Source organism: Nannobrachium achirus, assembly GCF_963921795.1.
Source record: "Nannobrachium achirus genome assembly, chromosome: 9".
NCBI lineage: Eukaryota > Metazoa > Chordata > Actinopteri > Myctophiformes > Myctophidae > Nannobrachium > Nannobrachium achirus.
In genome coordinates this window covers 32,547,844-32,566,335 of record NC_137818.1, presented here as the reverse complement: position 1 = coordinate 32,566,335, position 18,492 = coordinate 32,547,844, and the positions used below count along the sequence as shown (strand labels likewise).

The 18,492-nt window shown below is 48.9% G+C and overlaps 1 protein-coding gene across 2 annotated transcripts in view; it reads left to right on the top strand.

Moving 5' to 3' along the window:
• The window catches only part of lrp1ab (low density lipoprotein receptor-related protein 1Ab), a 194,103-nt gene that overhangs the window by 156,544 nt on the left and 19,067 nt on the right, over positions 1-18,492 (top strand). For both annotated transcript variants that reach the window (XM_080734198.1, XM_080734197.1), the window contains exons 60-70: positions 518-723; positions 4,146-4,334; positions 4,787-4,935; positions 5,615-5,708; positions 13,343-13,459; positions 13,892-14,011; positions 14,185-14,307; positions 14,425-14,550; positions 14,780-14,896; positions 16,578-16,684; positions 18,070-18,202. In XM_080734198.1, the coding sequence (XP_080590324.1) occupies positions 518-723; positions 4,146-4,334; positions 4,787-4,935; positions 5,615-5,708; positions 13,343-13,459; positions 13,892-14,011; positions 14,185-14,307; positions 14,425-14,550; positions 14,780-14,896; positions 16,578-16,684; positions 18,070-18,202 (1,481 nt within the window). The remainder of the gene's footprint in view (positions 1-517; positions 724-4,145; positions 4,335-4,786; positions 4,936-5,614; positions 5,709-13,342; positions 13,460-13,891; positions 14,012-14,184; positions 14,308-14,424; positions 14,551-14,779; positions 14,897-16,577; positions 16,685-18,069; positions 18,203-18,492) is intronic.

The following is an 18,492-nucleotide window of genomic DNA, read 5'->3' as shown; positions in this document are numbered from 1 at the left end:
TTTTATGTAAGTTAAGGTGTTTTTGTATGAAAACCCACATTTCTTGAGCGCATAGGGACCCATAACAATGTGTCTGTGACCCGACCCAGTGTTTGGGAACCAGTGCTATCGACATTACAGTTAACCATTTAGAACGGGCCAGCCATCGTCAAAGAAAAGGTCCTTTTCACTTGACTGGAGCTCAGTTAGTCTGTTCTTGAGAGACTACAGTATGTCAGTGGTTCTCAAACCTTTTCATGTGAAGGACCCCCAAAATTATATTTATTTGGCCACGGACCCTCATCTCAAAATATTTAGTTCCAGGGACCACCCAGAAGCAAAATTTGAGTTACAAACGTTCGCTTTGAAAATACATATATATTCAAAGATTTGCACACATTTTCACGACTTTTTCAAAAATAGCAGATCTACAAGCTCGCAGCTGAGCTTGTATATCTGCTATTTTTCAATAGCTAAAGCATTAAATAATTCTAGGCCTAAATGGGTTAATAAAACAGTCTTTCACTCTTGCCGTTAGGTACCTGTACTGGTCGGACTGGGGAGACAACCCCCACATTGGTAGGATAGGGATGGACGGCACCAACAGGAGCGCCATTGTGGACGACAAGATCACCTGGCCCAACGGCCTGACTCTGGACTTCATCAATGACCGCATCTACTGGGCCGACGCCAGGGAGGACTACATTGAGTTTGCTAGCCTGGATGGAACCAACAGACACACAGGTACATGGGCACTCTGTGCAAACACACACTACCCACTATTGTTGCTGTATTAAATAAAAGGAACGGTTCTGATTATTTCCAGAATGCGTAAAACAGTCCAAGAAAATACCTGCAGACTGTCATACACTTAAACAGTCAAAACAGTTACATTTTTGCCAAGGTTTTTATACATTTTGGCATGGACGCACGCACGCACGCACACACACACACACACACACAGGTTTCGTGAATGAATAGATAGAAGATAGATATAACTCTGTAATACATATTCTGATATTTGCTATTTTTTTATTGTTTTACTTGACCTGTACCTGTCACCAATACTTTATTGGTTATGTAAAATGAACATGCATACTATTAGACCAACAGAAATGGCTCATATTTACACCCTCCAAGTTAAATGAGCACTGAGAATGTGATGGTGTACACACACTTGTATGAGCGTTATGGAGCATACGCAGGCAGGTCAGCTGGTTGCTGGGGGGGGGGGGGGGGGAGAGTCATACAGCCCAGACCCAGGGGACGGAACAGCCTGAATAGGGTGGATTATTCTGACCACCAAGGGTTCCAGCATGCATGACGTCTGAATAGTGCTCCCTTGTTAGCATGCTCGCTACAATAGCTGATATTGTCAGCCAACCAGGCGTGCAAGGGAATGCAAGAGTGCAGGGGAGGTCTCTATTGAAATTCCCCACATTTGCTAAACTCCATTTAACACACAAGCGTTGCCTCGCACAATGCATGCCCTGAGGATTGTCATGCCCGACAACAGCCATGGCATCATGTCACTTCCTTGGCGGTCCAGAATTTGCATAGTGTAAAATGTTTGCGAGGGGTGGGTGGGAGCACTGGGGGGGAGGGTATACAGTCTGGGAGAACTGATTGTGCGTAAGAATTGTTTTGTTGCTGACTTGGAATATGCATAAAAGGTACAATCACATAACTTTTTTATTTTGCAATCACGTGTTCAGGTGAAATTCACTTTGCAAGTAATCGTAGAGCATTTAATAAAACCGTTTTATTAAAAACCGTTTTTCTGAGACATGTCGGTCATAACCTCACCAAACTGTGATGCTGTGAGTTGCCAGATCAAACAGATTCCTGGTTATCTTGTGTTACTTTGTGGTGTTAGCTCACCTGCAGCGGGGGAGGGGGGTCCTCTTTGTTTGCTCAACCAGACTTGGCCTGTTTGAGTTCAGATAAGAGCAGATCACAGGGCATCGCCCTCCAATCTGACTGACATCTCAGCTCAGCTCCAGCGTAGTTGTTTTGGAAATTCTACATGCTAAAGTTTAACATGATTAACGAAGAGAACCAGGTACAGTAGCACTGGTTATTCCCAACCTGGCATCAGGCAGGGCCGACCCAAGGTCACCTAATGAGTAACTTAAACTAGGCTCTGCTATGCAGGCCTAAGTAGGGTGACCATATCACTGTTTCCTAAAACCAGGATCCTAAAAGCAATGTGCACGTTACCGTGCCCATTTTCTAACGTTCGTGCACGCGCACATGCACGCAGGGTTGACAAATCCTCAGCGTTGAATTCCGACACTGTTTTCTGATTGGTATGAGCATGTTTTCATGAAAAGAACATGATAAATGTATATGCAACCACTGAAAACAGCTACTATTATTTTAATTCTGGCGAAAAGAGGGACAATTTTGAAGTGAATGTTGAAAACAGGGACATATTAGTCTTTTAGAGATATTTGTCGGGACACCGGGACACGCAGCTTGAAAACGGGGCAGTCCCGGCCAACCGCGACGTCTGGTCACCCTAGGCCTAAGCCTAATTTACACTTCTTTGAATGCCTGTGTAGCTCACCAAAACCTCATAAGCTTGTAGATCGGATGTTGTCGAAGCACAAAACCATAAAGTATAAATACCATTAAAGGAGTAGTTCACCCAAAGAATGACTTATTTTCTATCAATTACACAACCCATGAAGCCTTAAATTCATGGATACTTCTTTTTCAGTTTTCTTTGCATTAAAAGACAATAATTTGATGACCGGGTCATCGGTCAGTAGGGGACTCCTCCTGCTATTTCCGGGCGTGCGACACAAGCGTGCAACTAAGTTAAACTAAATCAAGTACTAGCCCCCCTTCCTCCCCTCCCTTTCATACGAGGGCATCCATGTGTGCGTGTGCGTGTGTGTGGCCTATTGCGTTTTACAACAGAACCAAGCTAATGGCGAGTTTCCATAGCAGTCCCAGATACTGAGAGCAAACACAATGAGTGTAACGACGAGTAAATGGGAGCGGAATTACTGCGCAATTACACCGTAAACCCTAATGGAGCATGGCAGCAATTACATAATACAGAGATACTGTATAGTGTAGGGTGGCCACTGCAGAGCCTACTGTACACAAATCGTAGTGTAGCGTTCCATCTCAACTTCCAATGGTTGATTTGTGATGATTTCATTAGCACCACAAGATTTTCAAAATAATTACTTGCCGGGGGTATAACCCACCTCTTCTTCAGACTTTACCTCACCCCCGGCCCCTAGGCCTCGCCTCCTCTCTCCTTGTATCCCTTGCCATCTTTTGATAGATTATACTATGTAGATGAGTATATGTTGGTTAGTTCTTAACATGTTTTTGTTATTTACGTTGGAGTTGTTTTGCTTCATCACATATGTTCAGAATGTTATTTTGATAAGCATGTTACTAGCTAGGCTTGTTGTTTACCTGGTATACTAGTTTCTTTGGAGTACTAAATTGTTGTCTTGTTACTCTGCTTATGTGCCTTAATCTATCCAGTCGTTTCTTGATTAGGGTTGCTTACTCTGATACGCACTTGTCTGCTAAATGCCTAAACTGTAAACGGTTCTGTGATTCAATGCATCTGTCTTGTCTCTTATACAATTATCTGAGAGTATAATGTACAAACGGACCCTTACGAGTCCATATGACTGTATATGCTTGAGAGGGTGTAACTGAACGTTTGATTCTCCGCTCCCTCCATTGGCTCCCAGTTACTGCCCGCACAGAGTACAAAACACTGACGTTGGCCTACAAAGCGACCAAAGGTATGGCAACCCCGTGTCTTCAAAGCCTGATCCAACCCTACATCCCCTCCCGCTCACTCAGATCAGCTAACACAGGGAAGCTGGCAGAAACTTCCCTAAAAACATCCGGGACAACGCTCCCATGCGTCCCAGACTGTTCTCCCTCCTGGCTCCCAAACTGAATGAACTCCCCAATGCAGTTAGAACTGCACACTCACTTCCGATCTTCCGCCGTAGTCTGAAGACCCACCCCCCTCTTCAGACTCCACCTTAGCCTGTAGCACTTGCCCTAGCCTCCATGACCTTGCAGGCTTACGCAAAGTCTAAAAACATAGCATGTTATGTAGACCTGGCATGTAAATTGTTTATTTTGACATAAATTATGATTGTTTCTGTGTGTGTCTGCAGTCCTGACCCAGGACATCCCCCACATTTTTGCAATGACCCTCTTTGAGGAGTACATCTACTGGACAGACTGGGAGACCAAGTCCATCAACAGATGTCATAAGACCCTGGGCACCAACAAGACCACCCTGATCAGCACACTGCACAGACCCATGGACATCCACATATACCATCCCTACCGACAGCCTGAGGGTGAGCCACACGCTGATGTACAGCTCAGTCATTTCTGTTGAATCCTTGTGTGCATCCTTACAGCAACATCTATTACAACATACACCTAACCCCTGGAATTCTGGGGCGAACATTCATCCAAAATATGTTCACAACGTCTCTCAAGATAGCTATTTTCTGCAAAGAGATTTGAGGTAGAGGAAATGATTTCAGCATCAAGTCTAGAGCCCTGGGGGCAAGCCTTCTTCATACACTGTCACTCGCCGAAAAAGGCAGACCGGTAAGCTCCCAACACATTGCGTGCTGTGAGCTTGTAGATCGTCTGCCAAATGCCTAAATTGTAAATTGCATTACACCCTCATCTGAGGACGACCGAGAGAGAGAGACATCATTCACAGAAACGCAAGATGTTTCCTAGGCGTGTCTTTGTCAACCTTGCGCCACAAATGACACCTCTCCTCCCGTCTTCCCAGTGCTCAACCACCCATGCCAGACAAACAATGGCGGCTGCAGTAACTTGTGTCTGCTGTCCCCGGGGGGAGGCTACAAATGTGCCTGTCCAACCAACTTCTACCTGGCCAACGACCAGCGCACCTGCATGTCCAACTGTACTGCTAGCCAGGTAAGGTGTGCGCTACTGTATGTCAGGGGTTCTCAAACTTTCATTTCAAGGACCCCCCCCCCCCCCCCCCCCCCCAATTAACATGTATGTGGCTGCATACCCCCATCTGAAAATAGTTTGTGCAAGATTTGATAAGATAAGATGTTTGTTGTCATGGTATTCAGAATACAACATTTTTTTTGGTACACCCACTCCAATTGGCAGCATCACACAAATACAAATAAAGCAAGTTTGTTTGAAAATAGCAGATCTACATGTACCAAGCTCACATTATATTGTGAGCTTTTAGATTGTAGATCGGCTATTTTCAAATAGCCCATGTGGGTAGAAGTGGTTAAACTGATTTAATGCTATATTAACTCATTTTGTTGGGGAGTCGGGGACCCCCTGGAGCTTCTTGGTTACTTAGTCTGGATACTTTGCTCCAAACCCTGATCAACTTTAGTGCTAAACTGAGACAGAGGGCCGGGCCGACCAGAGGGCCGTTTCCATTCTCAAACTCGGTGTGTGTTTTTGTTTGATGAACTTCTTGTGTCAAGTGATTATGTATTGACAGCTGGCTGGCCGCCCAGTGCTACTGTAGCCTCAGTGTAGCATCGTTGCCACTCTATGAGCAATTACGCCGTGGCATTGTGTGTTATCATCGCTCTGATTTATGTCCCTTTTGTTGTCCCTCCAGTTTGTGTGTAAGAACGACAAGTGCATTCCTTTCTGGTGGAAATGCGACACGGAGGACGACTGCGGAGATCGGTCGGACGAGCCGGCTGACTGCCGTAAGTGTTTTGTGTGTAGGAGAGGGTGAAATTTCTGGCACGTAGTGGATGTGATATCATGTTGCTCTCAGGCGGAAACTTTATAAAATATGTACAAAACCGTTACTTTTCACACAGACTATAAAAATATGTTGTTATAGTTATCTTTATAGTGCTCAGTGTGAATGGCACTCAAGAGTTAATGCCCCTATCAGGAAGAAATGTAAAGGTGTTTGTGTGATAATGATTTATTGGGGAGTATAACGTCAGGTGAAAACCTTGTATATCCAAAACCGTTCGTTTTGCATTTATCATTTTAAAAATGATTTAAACTAGTGAAAACGGTAGGTTCCGTACGGAACCATTGTTACTTAGATATGGAAGGATGACCTCCCACTTGGGTAATGACGCCCCCTGGCGATCATTCAGAGAAACTACTTCAGCTCCCGTACTAACGTAGGTAGGAAGGGCCTGTCACTCAAACCGGAGTGACCCGCCTCCAGGCTATATAAGCCCCCGGAGGCGGAAGTAACATCCTCTTAATACCACTCTCTGCCACATTCAGTGAAACAGAGGGGCATTACGTGGGAGGTCATCCTTCCATATCTAAGTAAACAATGGTTCCGTACGGAACCTACCGTTTACTGTCAATATTCCAGGATGACCTCCCACTTGGGATTCTTAAACTCCCCTCTAAGCCACAACCTACTCTCATACCCCCACACACCCCTCATACGGGTGAGCACAGCCCAAACGGGCGTGACCCATCACCCAGAAGGTCCCAGGCCCACCGGACCTGGGTGTGAAGGCAAGAGAAAATAAAGAGAGACCCTGACAGACCGAAGTCCGCCTCATTCAACTAAATGAAAAGGACAAGTCCGCCTTATAAGTAAGACACACTATATAAGGAAAACACAGGGTCCCCCCAAAATACCCCAGGTGGCTACATGCCCACCTGTGGGAGGGGAAGATCCGACTCCTCTATGACGTAGAGGAGGCAACTGCACCCAGAACCGAATGCGCTAGCGAAGAGGATTCGATATCCAGGTGATAGTAGGCTGCAAAGGTAGAAGGCGAAGACCAATTCGCCGAAACACAAATCTCCTGAACGGAGACTCCCTTTGCCAGTGCCCACGAAGTAGCCACACCTCTAGTGCTATGGGCTTTAAGTGCCGCCGGCACTTCCACACCCGCACTAGAGTAAGCCAGCCTAATAGCATCCACAATCCACCTCGAAAGAGTGGGTCTAGACACCGGCTTTCTGACAAGAACATTGCCCATTTCTACAAAGAGCTGAGAAGAAGCTCTAGAACCAGCAGTCCTGTCACAGTAGGCCTTCAATGCCCTGACAGGACAAAGGCAATTCAGCCGTTCATCCTCCACCGAGACAAACGGAGGAGGATGAAAAGCCAGAAGAACAACAGGCTCCTTAGGAACCACCATGTTCTTAGGAACAAACTTAAGATGAGGCTTGAGCAACACCTTGAGATCATTGTTCATAAACTGCATGCACTCCGCAGACACCGAGAGAGCTTGCAGGTCACCAACTCTTTTAGCCGTGGCCAAAGCCAGCAAAAGAGCCGTCTTGAAACTCAAAAGTTTCAAAGGCATCCCTACAAGCGGCTCAAAGGGAGCCCGACATAGGCCCCCTAGAACCACCTGCAGATCCCAAACTGGGAACAAAGACCTAGTCACCGGCCTCAAACGTTCAACTCCTTGCATGAACTTGATGACCTCCGGGACTTTAGAAGGTGCCTTGCCCGCCACCCCCAGGTGACAGGCATTAATAGCCGCCAAATACCCCCTAAGGGTAGAAAATGCTAGACCACTTCTCAAGCGGTTCTGCATAAATTCCAGAATTTCCTGGGCTGACGCCACATGAGCCACCACAGGTGGAACACGCGACTCACACCAGTCCTCAAAGGCATTCCACCTTCCATCATAAGACGCCCTCGTAGAGGGCGCCTTAGCACTCTGAATGGTATCAACCACTTCAGAAGAAAAACCGGCTGCCAGCAGGTTTAACCTTTCACGTGCCAAACCCACAGGTCTAGGACCTGCAGGTCTTGGTGGAAGATCTCCCCCCTGGCCTGACTCAACAGGTCCCTGCACTGAGGCAGCTGCCAACCCGGTTCGCAAAGGAGAGGGGCGATCGCCGATCTCCACGTGCCCTTGTAGGGAGCCACCAGGAGCATCTCCAGACCGAACCTCCTGACTCTCTCCAGAGTGGGTCGGATTAAGTCGAAGGGGGGAAACGCGTACAGTAGACCTCTCGGCCACGTGTGCGCTAAGGCGTCCAACCCCAAGGGGGGACTGCCCTTCACCGCGAAGAACAACGGACACTTCGTATTCTCCGCTGACGCAAACAGGTCCGCCACTGGCTGACCAAACTTGCGAAAAATCTGGCTCACCACCCTGGGGTGGAGAGACCAATCCTCGTAGCGAGGACCTCCCCTGGACAGGAGATCTGCTCCGCTGTTGAGGAGACCTGGGACGTGTGAGGCCCTGATCGACTTGAGGCGCGACAAGCACCAAACCGTCAATTCTCGAGCCAGACGGTCCAGTGGCAACGACGACAGGCCCCCCTGTTTGTTGACATAAAACATGGCCGTCGTATTGTCTGTCCTGACCAGGACGTGACAATGCAAAATCCAAGGCTCGAAATGCTTGAGCGCCAGGAGTATAGCCATCAACTCCAAATAGTTGATGTGACGACCCCTCATCTCCAGAGGCCAAAGCCCCTGCGCTGTGCGCCCCTCGAAAGTGGCTCCCCATCCACTGAGACTGGCGTCTGTCGTGATCGACTTGTGGGAAACCACCTCGCCAATCGAGACTCCGCTGGTGAGGAACCCCTCCACCAGCCACGGAGACAGGGCGATCGCGCAGGAAGGGGAAACCGTAACCTTCTTGTACTTCAAGGAGGGCGGGATCCCGAGGGATAACATCCATCTTTGAAAAGGTCTCATATGAAACCTGCCCAAACGCAACAGATGTACTGCGGAAGCCATCATTCCCGTCAGTACCATGCAACTCCTGTAAGTGACCTCCTGGCCCACTTGAAAGGAGTCGAGACATTCCCGAAACCTGTCCACCCTCTCCTCTGAGAGACGGGCCGACATGTCGGATGAGTCCAGAAGGACCCCAATGAATGTAAGACGACTTGCTGGAGTCAGCATGCTCTTGCCGTGGTTGACTATGAAACCTAAGGCCTTCAGGTGAGCCAAAACCACTTGTGTGTGACGCGCCACTTCGTGGGCGGAGCTCGCTGAAATCATCCAATCGTCGATGTACGTCGCCAACCTGACGCCCTGCTGTCTCAGCGGGGCGATGGCTGCTTCGGTCACTTTCACGAAAACCCTCGGGCTCAGTGACAGACCGAAAGGGAGTACTGTATACTCGTACAGGCGACCCTCGAAGGCGAACCGAAGGAATTTCCTGTGTGGGGGATAAATCTGGACGTGCTGATAAGCATCCTTCAGATCCACTGAACAGTGGAAATCCCCTTGCCTGACCGACCGAAACATGGTGGGTACTGTTAGCATCCTGAAAACGTATTTCTTCAGGTACACGTTTAGTGCCTTTAGGTCCAGGATGGGACGTAGCCCCCCCCCCTTTTTGGGCACCAGGAAATAACGGCTCCAAAATCCCATGCGGGATTGGGTCCTGTCCAGCTCCACTATAGCACCCTTGCTTAGCAATGAGCTGATCTCTTCTCTCAAAAGACTTGCTTTTAAACCACGTGCTCTGGTATGAATAACCCTGCTCGAAAGCGGGGGTATATCTGCGAACTGTAACCTGTAACCCCTGGTTATCGTTCGAAATACCCAATGGCTCGGGTTGCATAACTTCCACTGGCGCGCACAGCGTGCTAGCGTGTTTTGAGCGAGAGAAACCCCACCACTGTGCTTCCGTGACGGCGGAGCTTTTTGGCGGCCGGACCGGAAGTGGGGAACCTGCGTATCCGTATCCGGAACGACCGGATGCGGAGCGCAAGGGTTCAATAGGCCGCATGGCGGAAACACCTTCTGGTTGTACCGCTTGACTAGCGGAGCTATTTTGCGGCGGGACCGGAAGTGGGGAACCTGCGTATCCGTATCCGGGACACCCGGATGCGGAGCGCAGGGGTTCAATAGGCCGCAAGGTGGGAACACCTTCCGATTGTACCGCTTGACTAGCGGAGCTCTTTTGCGGCCGGACCGGAAGCGGGGAGCTAGCGAATCCGTATCCGGTGAAACCGGAAGCGTTCGGTTTTGGCTCGATAGAGCGACAGGAAGAGCAAAGCGATTCGACTGATAAACAGACTCGCCCACAACTAAAGCATTCTCCCCTGACAGGAGAGGAACTTTTACGTTTAATACCTGCTCTAAGGCCTTTATGCTTGTCCCTTGACCCGGGCTCATAGTAGGCCGACAGAATTTCTGACTCAAGGTTAAATTCATAGCATCGCTCACGCGAGGGAAAATCCACTCGCGCGCATGAGGAACCATATAATTGTTTGACGTTAACATTACTGGTTGCTGATAAAACCTCTGACTGATTAAAGAGTCCTGACGGGACTCCATCATTCTTACAGGAGGCATGCATAAAGGATTCATATTGTCGACGCGAGGGATATCCCACTCGCGCGCTTGAGGAACCACATAATTGTTTGACATTAACATTACTGGTTTCTGATAAAACCTGTGATTGATTATCGAGTCCTGACAGGACTTCATCATTACTACAGGAGGCATGCACGATGGGGTCGTCTGTGCTAGTGCGAGAGAGTTGGACAGAGACAGACTTTGTTCTTTCAACATGTTTATTGTCGACACAGGAGGCATCAAAATTAACATTTTCATTTCCCCGACACGGGGTACCGAAAAACGCCCTCGTTTGGGGGGAGGGGGACCGAGAGACACCTCGGACCCCCGCCCCAGCACAATTCCCCTCTTCAGAGTGTCATTTGCGCTGTCCCCTACCGCGGCCACCGCGGTATGAAGACTGCTGCCTGCCATCCTTGGACGGGCGGCGCGGCTGAGCGCGCTCGGGAACCACAGCCTTGCTGCGGGGCCTGTCAGGCGCCCTGGCTGCAGAGGCTCCCCTGGAGGAAGACGAGTGCTTCTTAAAAGAAGCAGAGCGGCCCCTTTCCTTGGCGCGGGAGGAGCGGGACGTCCTCCTAGCTTGCTGCGGTTCATCCTGTGGCACTGTGGTGGACTCGACGATGTCCTTAGCCGCCTTGAAGAAGGTAACTCTACCCTGCAGCAGCTCCAAGCCCCCACCCATGAGGGTGGTGGGACTGTTCTCCATGTTTATGAGAGACTTGTACATCTCCCCGCGAGGACCTAGAGGCTTCTCGCCCACGTCCCTCTTAGGCTCGAGGTCGACATAGTCGAGCCAGCGGGCTCTCTCAGACTGGAGGTTGTAGTCCATGGACCTGCCCATCCACTTAACCGCATGCCAATTGACCTTCAGCATGATGTCAAATAGAGTGTTCAGTTCAGCTGTGTGCTCCCCCGTGGTCAGACCTTTGACCAGGTCCTTGGTGGAAGCGAGCAAGAGCTGGATCAGATTTAGGTCCTTAGCGGCCAGAGCAGCGGACCGGTAGGCGTTACGAGCCCTGTCCGACTGTAGCTTGTCCTCCAGGACAGTGAACCCCGGCGGGTTGGTGCCGACGGGGCCAACAAACGGCCCGTTTTTAGCCGTGCCTACATCTTTGTACTGGGGTCTGACAGAACTCAGAAAAGATTGTGCCAACAGGTGGTCCAGGTTAGGGCAGGTGGACATGCCTGCCTCCGCACCGCCCACCAAATCCAACACAGAAAAAGGCAGCTTCCTGGGGTCTTTATGTGTCTTCCATGAGGAATGGAGGGCCTTGGTGAAACCTTTCACCAGCGGCAGCCTGGAGAGGACATACGGGGCGGGAACCGAAGGCTCCTGCCCGGGCATTTCATCATCATCCTCGGCCTCTTCAGAGGGGAGAGGAGGTGGCAACTCCTCTCCAACTCTGGCCAGAGCTCTCATGTAGACTGTGAGATGATCCAGCATTTCTGCTGCAGAATCGACGTCCTCTGCTCCCGCTTCACTCGCTTGACTGGCGGGTGGAGGGGCAGTGGTGCCTGAGGAGGCCTGGGAGCTCCCTGCGGCGTCCAGTTGACGTGCTGGAGCCGCAGGGGCATTACCTTTCACAGTGACCGTGAGTCGAGAACCCTCGTCATCGACGGAGTCCTCCTCCTCCTCGGCCGTGTATCCAGAGTATTCAGAACCAGAACCCTCGCTCTGACAGGAGCTCAGGTCCGACTCTCGCCTGAAGGTCTGGACTGTTTTGGTGATGCTCACGTCGAGGGGGACGTCCCCGACGGTCACATCCAAGCGTTTCTTTTTGGGCACCGCGCCCGAAGGGGAAAAGGCTACCGGAGATTCCGTCTGGATGTTAGCCTTCTTGGTCGCCTTCTTAGCGGCGACTTCACCAGACCCGCCAGCTCCAGTGACAGTGGAGCTAGCTGCGGTCGGTTGCGCGGCAGGCGGTGTCTCATGTAGCACGGCGCCATCTTGACTTGGAATGGCGCGCTGGTTGCCAAGCGGATCTCCGGAAGGCAGCGCCGCACCTTGACCAACGGTGCGGTCCGCCTGGGGAAGGAAAGACTGGGCTGTGGGGTTGAGAGCAGTGGACCCACCTGGTGGAGCGCAGGCCCCGAGGCCTGCCCTGGCTAGGTAGAACCGGTGTATCAGTACATCGCGGTCGTAGGCCACGCAGCAGTCACAGAAAGGTCCTGCTCTCCCCTGAGGACTCAGTGCAGAGAAGGCGTGTGCAACGCCCATGCAGCCGACACAGAGATGGTGAAGATCCTGTCCGTCGATGAGTCCTGGACAGCCTGGACATTGCCTCGGCAGGAAGGCCAGAGGATCCATGGCGAAGCACTGTAGATAGAGTTAACCAGAAGCAGACGAGCTAACAAGCTAACGGCTAAGGCTAGGCCACGCTTGATTCGGGCAGGGCCTGAACAAGCGGTAAGCAGTGTAGCTAACGTTAACAATAGCAGACGAGCTAACAAGCTAACGGCTAATGCTATGCCACGCTTGCTTCGGCGGAGGCCTGAACAAGCAGTAATAATCCTTTGTTATAAAAGGAAATAACCGTCGATTTAGGACGGAACAAGAATAAGTATTCTTAAGTACGGGTTAATTCAACACTCGCCAGTGGGCGACTCCAATGCCACCGCTTTAGGCTAATGCGCGAAGAATAATAATACAAGGCTGAGTTTCAACTTATCTGAATGTGATATCGCAGAGAGTGAAAAGAGGATGTTACTTCCGCCTCCGGGGGCTTATATAGCCTGGAGGCGGGTCACTCCGGTTTGAGTGACAGGCCCTTCCTACCTACGTTAGTAGGGAGCTGAAGTAGTTTCTCTGAATGATCGCCAGGGGGCGTCATTACCCAAGTGGGAGGTCATCCTGGAATATTGACAGTAAACAGCCGATCTACAAGCATACAACGCCTCGCACTGCGAGGCGTTGTGTGCTTGTAGATCTGCTGTTTTCACTACTTTTGTGCAGCCTTTTACTTTGCAAAAGAACGTACAAATTTGAAACTTGGAGATACAAGGTTTCTGCCCGACAGTGACGATAAGGTACAGTACTAACAGCTCAGGTGTGATGGTGTTGTTCTGCTGCAGCTGAATTCAAGTGCCGGCCGGGCCAGTTCCAGTGCGGCACGGGCATCTGCACCAACCCCGCCTACATCTGCGACGGAGACAACGACTGCCAGGACCACTCTGATGAGGCCAACTGCGGTACGGCCAGCTCGCTCTTTTCCCCTTTAATGAAGTCATCCCATTTCACATTCTTCCTTTTTTATCCTCCACCTGTCTCTGTTCTCCCCGCTTTTATTTCCTATCTTTCTGTCCATCTCCGCCGTCTCTCCCTGGAATTCATTGTCTGTAAAGTCTATTATTATCTCGGCCTCCCAAATCGCAGCTTTTTGTCCGGTACTGATGTGCGCTCTGGCCACCAGCCATCTGTCTGCATGTCTGTCTAGGACCGAATTTAGGGCACGGTCACACATACGCATCGGAAGCATTAGCCTCCCAACCGCTCGGGCAGTGCAGTGGTAATGTAGCTGCCTGCCATCATGGAATCTAGTTGTCTGCAATGTTTTGTGAGCTTTTAGATTGGTTACTTTCTGTCCCTCTGCAAAGTCTAAGTCTTTGTGAATTGTGTTGCAGATATCCACGTGTGCCTGCCCAGCCAGTTCAAGTGCTCCCACCCCAGCCGCTGCATCCCGGGCATCTTCCGTTGCAACGGCCAGGATAACTGCGGGGAAGGAGAGGATGAGAAGGACTGCCGTAAGTTAACAACACTCCTGCTGTCTGTGGCCATAGCTCTCTTCTACCTGTTCTCTCTTTGCGTTACATATTTCCGTGTTTAGAAGGCGGTATGTTCTGGTTGGTTGGTTTGGTAGTTCAACGCTATCAGTGATTTTAGTTTTTTATTGTATTTGTGCTCTTCCGCTCCGTAGCCGAGGTGACGTGTGCGCCCACACAGTTCCAGTGTGCCATCACCAAGCGCTGCATCCCCCGCGTGTGGGTGTGTGACCGTGACAACGACTGTGTGGACGGATCGGATGAACCCGCCAACTGCAGTAGGACTTCCTCACTTCCAACTCTGAATTCCTTTTTTTTAGCCCATTGCTCATAGTTCCTTTGTCGTCTCCCCCAACCCCGTCAGTGACCGACACCCTCTGTCTCTTTCTCTACAGCCCAGATGACGTGCGGCGTGGACGAGTTCCGCTGCAAAGACTCCGGGCGCTGCATCCCGGCTCGCTGGAAGTGCGACGGCGAGGACGACTGTGGCGACTCCTCTGACGAGCCCAAAGAGGAGTGTGGTGAGTCTCTGACGTCCCGCATGACTCGGATGATTCACAAGACATGAGATAAGAACTTCATAGTCCAGAGATGAGATCTTTATTGCCCAGCCAGGAAGGCGGGTGTCATTGAGATAAATTATCGTCACCCCCTTTTCTTTCTTTACACATTACTATTTAAGGTGTTTTGGTGACAGATTGACATTCCACTTCCTCTCTAACGCTGGACATTTTCTGCTGTTTTGGACAGCTGAGCGAACCTGCGAGCCCTACCAGTTCAGATGTAAGAACAACCGCTGTGTGCCGGGCCGATGGCAGTGCGACTACGACAACGACTGCGGGGACAACTCCGATGAAGACAAGTGTGGTAGGTCTCACTGCCGCCTCTGGAACGACACCCTCATCCCGTACACATCCGCCAACTCATCCTCTCCAAAGTAACTGCAGTCGACATCTTGTCTTTGTGTAATACATATACAGGAGGCACCTAAAACTGGTCCTTTTGTGCATACCGTGCGTAAATTCACCCGTCAATGCTAACCTCGCTGCCTCCCTGAGTTTCACACTTTGATTGATCACGTTGTTGTCTCACCGAGAACATTTCCTGTCATTTCACTGTCGTTTTTTTCTTCTGATGCATCTCACCTCATCTGATGTTTGTTTCATTTCATACTCTCCCGTTGGCGTGAGCCAGAGGTAGGTCTCTCCAGCGCTACATGTAATCCCTGACCCCCTCCCCACTCCTGTGTGTCTAAAAAGCCTGATTTATGCTTAGTTGCAGGCCGGTGCTGCTCAGTGCTCACTGAAGATGGCAGATGTACAAGCTAAACAACACGGTGCGCTGTAACGCGTTGCAAGCTTGTACGTCTGCTATCTTCGGAGAGCGGCGCGGCACACAACCATGGATAAACAAGGCCTGACTTTGAAACCCTCTTGTTGTGTCTCTCTCATCACACCCCGTCTCCATCAAGGTGCCCCTAGACACCTATTATCCTGTCAAACTTTGAGAGGTTGCAAGCAAGGCTCCTAAGAAATTGTATTGCACTGCACTCAGAATTTCCTGCAGATTTTCACAATGACGGTGAATGACCTCAAATGAGAATGTGTATACTGTAGAGTGGCGCAGTGGGGGAAAGTAATTAAGTACATTTACTCAAGTGCTGCACTTAAAGTTTAATACCACTCATTTTCAATGAAGGTGTAGAGTACACCTTCATCTTGATCACATGACCCCACAATCAATCCTTTCTAGGCAACACAGAAGGGGGAGACTTTTTTCTTATTTCCACACAACTCTAAGGTATATTAATGTTGAAATTGAGTGGTATTCCCCTTTAAGTAACATTTTTAGGTACTTTTTCTTTACATTAGTATTTACATATTTTATACATCTACTTCACTACAGTACATCTCAGAGCCAATTGTTTTTGTACTTTTTATGCCACTACAATTATTTGACAGATTTTGTTACTGGTTAAGTATAATTATAGTAAAGCTACCTAAAACAGTCCAAAACTGTTACTTTTCAGGATTCCAATTCAAAAGCATCAATAGTAGCAGATCGTCAAGCTCAAAACTACTTTGACGCTGTAGCATGATCAAGTAGGATGTTCATTTACGAAAAAACACAAAAAGTTAAAATATGGAGATACAAGCTTTCAGCCCGACAGCGACGGTTTGCTACATGTTGATACCAATACTCTAGCACATTTACTCACTTAAAATTCTGAATGCAGGACTGACAATTGTGGCATGTTGCTACTTTTACCCAAGTCAGAATCCAGAGTAGTGTTCTTCCAGCACTGCAGTGTCTCAGCAGGTCATTTACATCCCATTATGAAGTCTTCCATGTCCATGGAGCTCCTCTTCTGACCTCCCACTGTCCTTCCTTCCGTGTGTGTATAACCCCCCCCCCCCCCCCCCCTCCCCCTCCCCCCCTCCTCCCAGCCCTTGTGATGAGTCTTGTGGTGGTTTATCAAGGTTAGAATATCATTGGTTGGAGTGTACCGTACGCATTCGTCACATGGGTCTCTCTCCCCCCTCTGCAGTGCCGCGGCAGTGCTCGGAGAGCGAGTTCGCCTGTACCAACGGCCGCTGCATCGCCGGCCGGTGGAAGTGTGACGGAGACCATGACTGTGCGGACGGCTCTGATGAGGTAAACCGTGACAACAACGCAGTCATTCACAGACCTTTTCTCATTTCAAGGCCCCCTAATCTATCAGCACAGTAAAATAATCAGTGTTCATTTAAACCCATTAGCTGGGTTTAATTGGTTAACCCATTTAGGCCTAGAATTATTGAATGCTTTAACCAGTGAAAAATATTTTTGAAAAAGTCACTTATAGAATCGGGTCAAATTTTTAATTTTCACGATTTTTCAAAAATAGCAGATCTACAAGCTCGTGAGCTTGTATATCCCCCCCCCCCCTCCAAAAAAATCTTTTTGAAAAAAAATCTTTTTTTTTTTGAAAAAATATTTTTTTATTTTTTATTTTTTATGATGACGTCACAATCGGCAGGTGACGTCACAGTCGGCAGCAAATCTGGACAGCCTGTTTTGAGAACCCGTGGGATACTTTTAACCTTCGCCTTCTCAAAACCAGAGAAAGACACAACGGTCAGAAATGGGACTTTGTGAGGATAGAAGGTGCTAGTGGGACCCCAAAAAAAGGTTTTAAAATAGGAAAAGTGAAATTTCATAGTGTATCACCTTTAAATTAACTGAACGTAGCTGACTGGTGTCATGTATTTATTGAATACTTTATCCCCATGGCCTCCCCTAAGTAACAAGAAATCTTGTGAAATAAAATGTCGTCAACCAATCATCAAGGATGATGATACACGAAAGAAGAAGAAGAATACTTTATTAGTCAGACCTGTAAACAAGCACGTGGTACAGTAAGGATGACGCAAAAACTTCCTGGGGAGTTGTTTCCATTGTGGTCCTACGTATTCAATTCATCAACATAGCATAAACAATTGACACAATAATACGTGTCTTCAACACTATATCATCTCGGGGCGCCTGCTGGCCTAGTGTTCAAGGCGCATACCACATACTAGGCTATGATGCCTGCTGGCGTTGCCGGTTCGATTCCCGATCCGGACGACCTTTGCCACATGTCATTCCACATCTCTCTCACCATTTCCTGTCAGTCTACTATCCTATCAAAATAAAGGCATAAAAAGCCCAAAAAACGAATCTTTAAACACTATATCATCTATGTTGGGTGGAAACCTCAATGATGAAACCGTTTTGAACTTATTCCAAAACTGTTACATTTCACCATTCAAATAAAAAAACAGTAAAAGTAGCAGAGCTGCTACTTTTAATGCTTTTGCGTGACGCAAAAAACAAGTTCAACTATGGAGATAAGACTTGAGGTTTCTGCCCGACTGTAACAATATGTGCAAAAGAGATGGGACAGGCTTGGTCACAGGAAGGCCGAGATCCACACTGGAGTTCCTCTGAGGACGCACATCGTTTCCCTGTTGACTGATTGATTTCATGACGATGTTGTGTCTTGTGTCGCTGCTCAGCACGGCTGTGATCTGAAGTGTGACAACGACCAGTTCCAGTGTAAGAACGGACACTGCATCCCCATCCGCTGGCGCTGCGATGCTGATGCTGACTGCATGGATGGCAGTGATGAGGAGAAATGTGGAAGTGCCGGTGAGTGTGTGTGATCTCTTAAAGGAGTAGTTACACCATGGAGAAAAAATGATTATAGAAAATTGAACCCCAATGTTTCTGGATGGGGACCAAATGCATGGGCCTGGATTTGTGTGAGAATCAATGGGGGTAAATTTACTTGACCCTTGACCATAAATTTACCCCCGTTGATTCTGACCCAAATGCATTTGGGTTCCCATCCAGAATCAATGGGGGTAAATTTGCTATAATACATTTTTTGTCTTAGGAATGCGACAAATACAAAAAAAATATTATTGAACTCGAGTCTC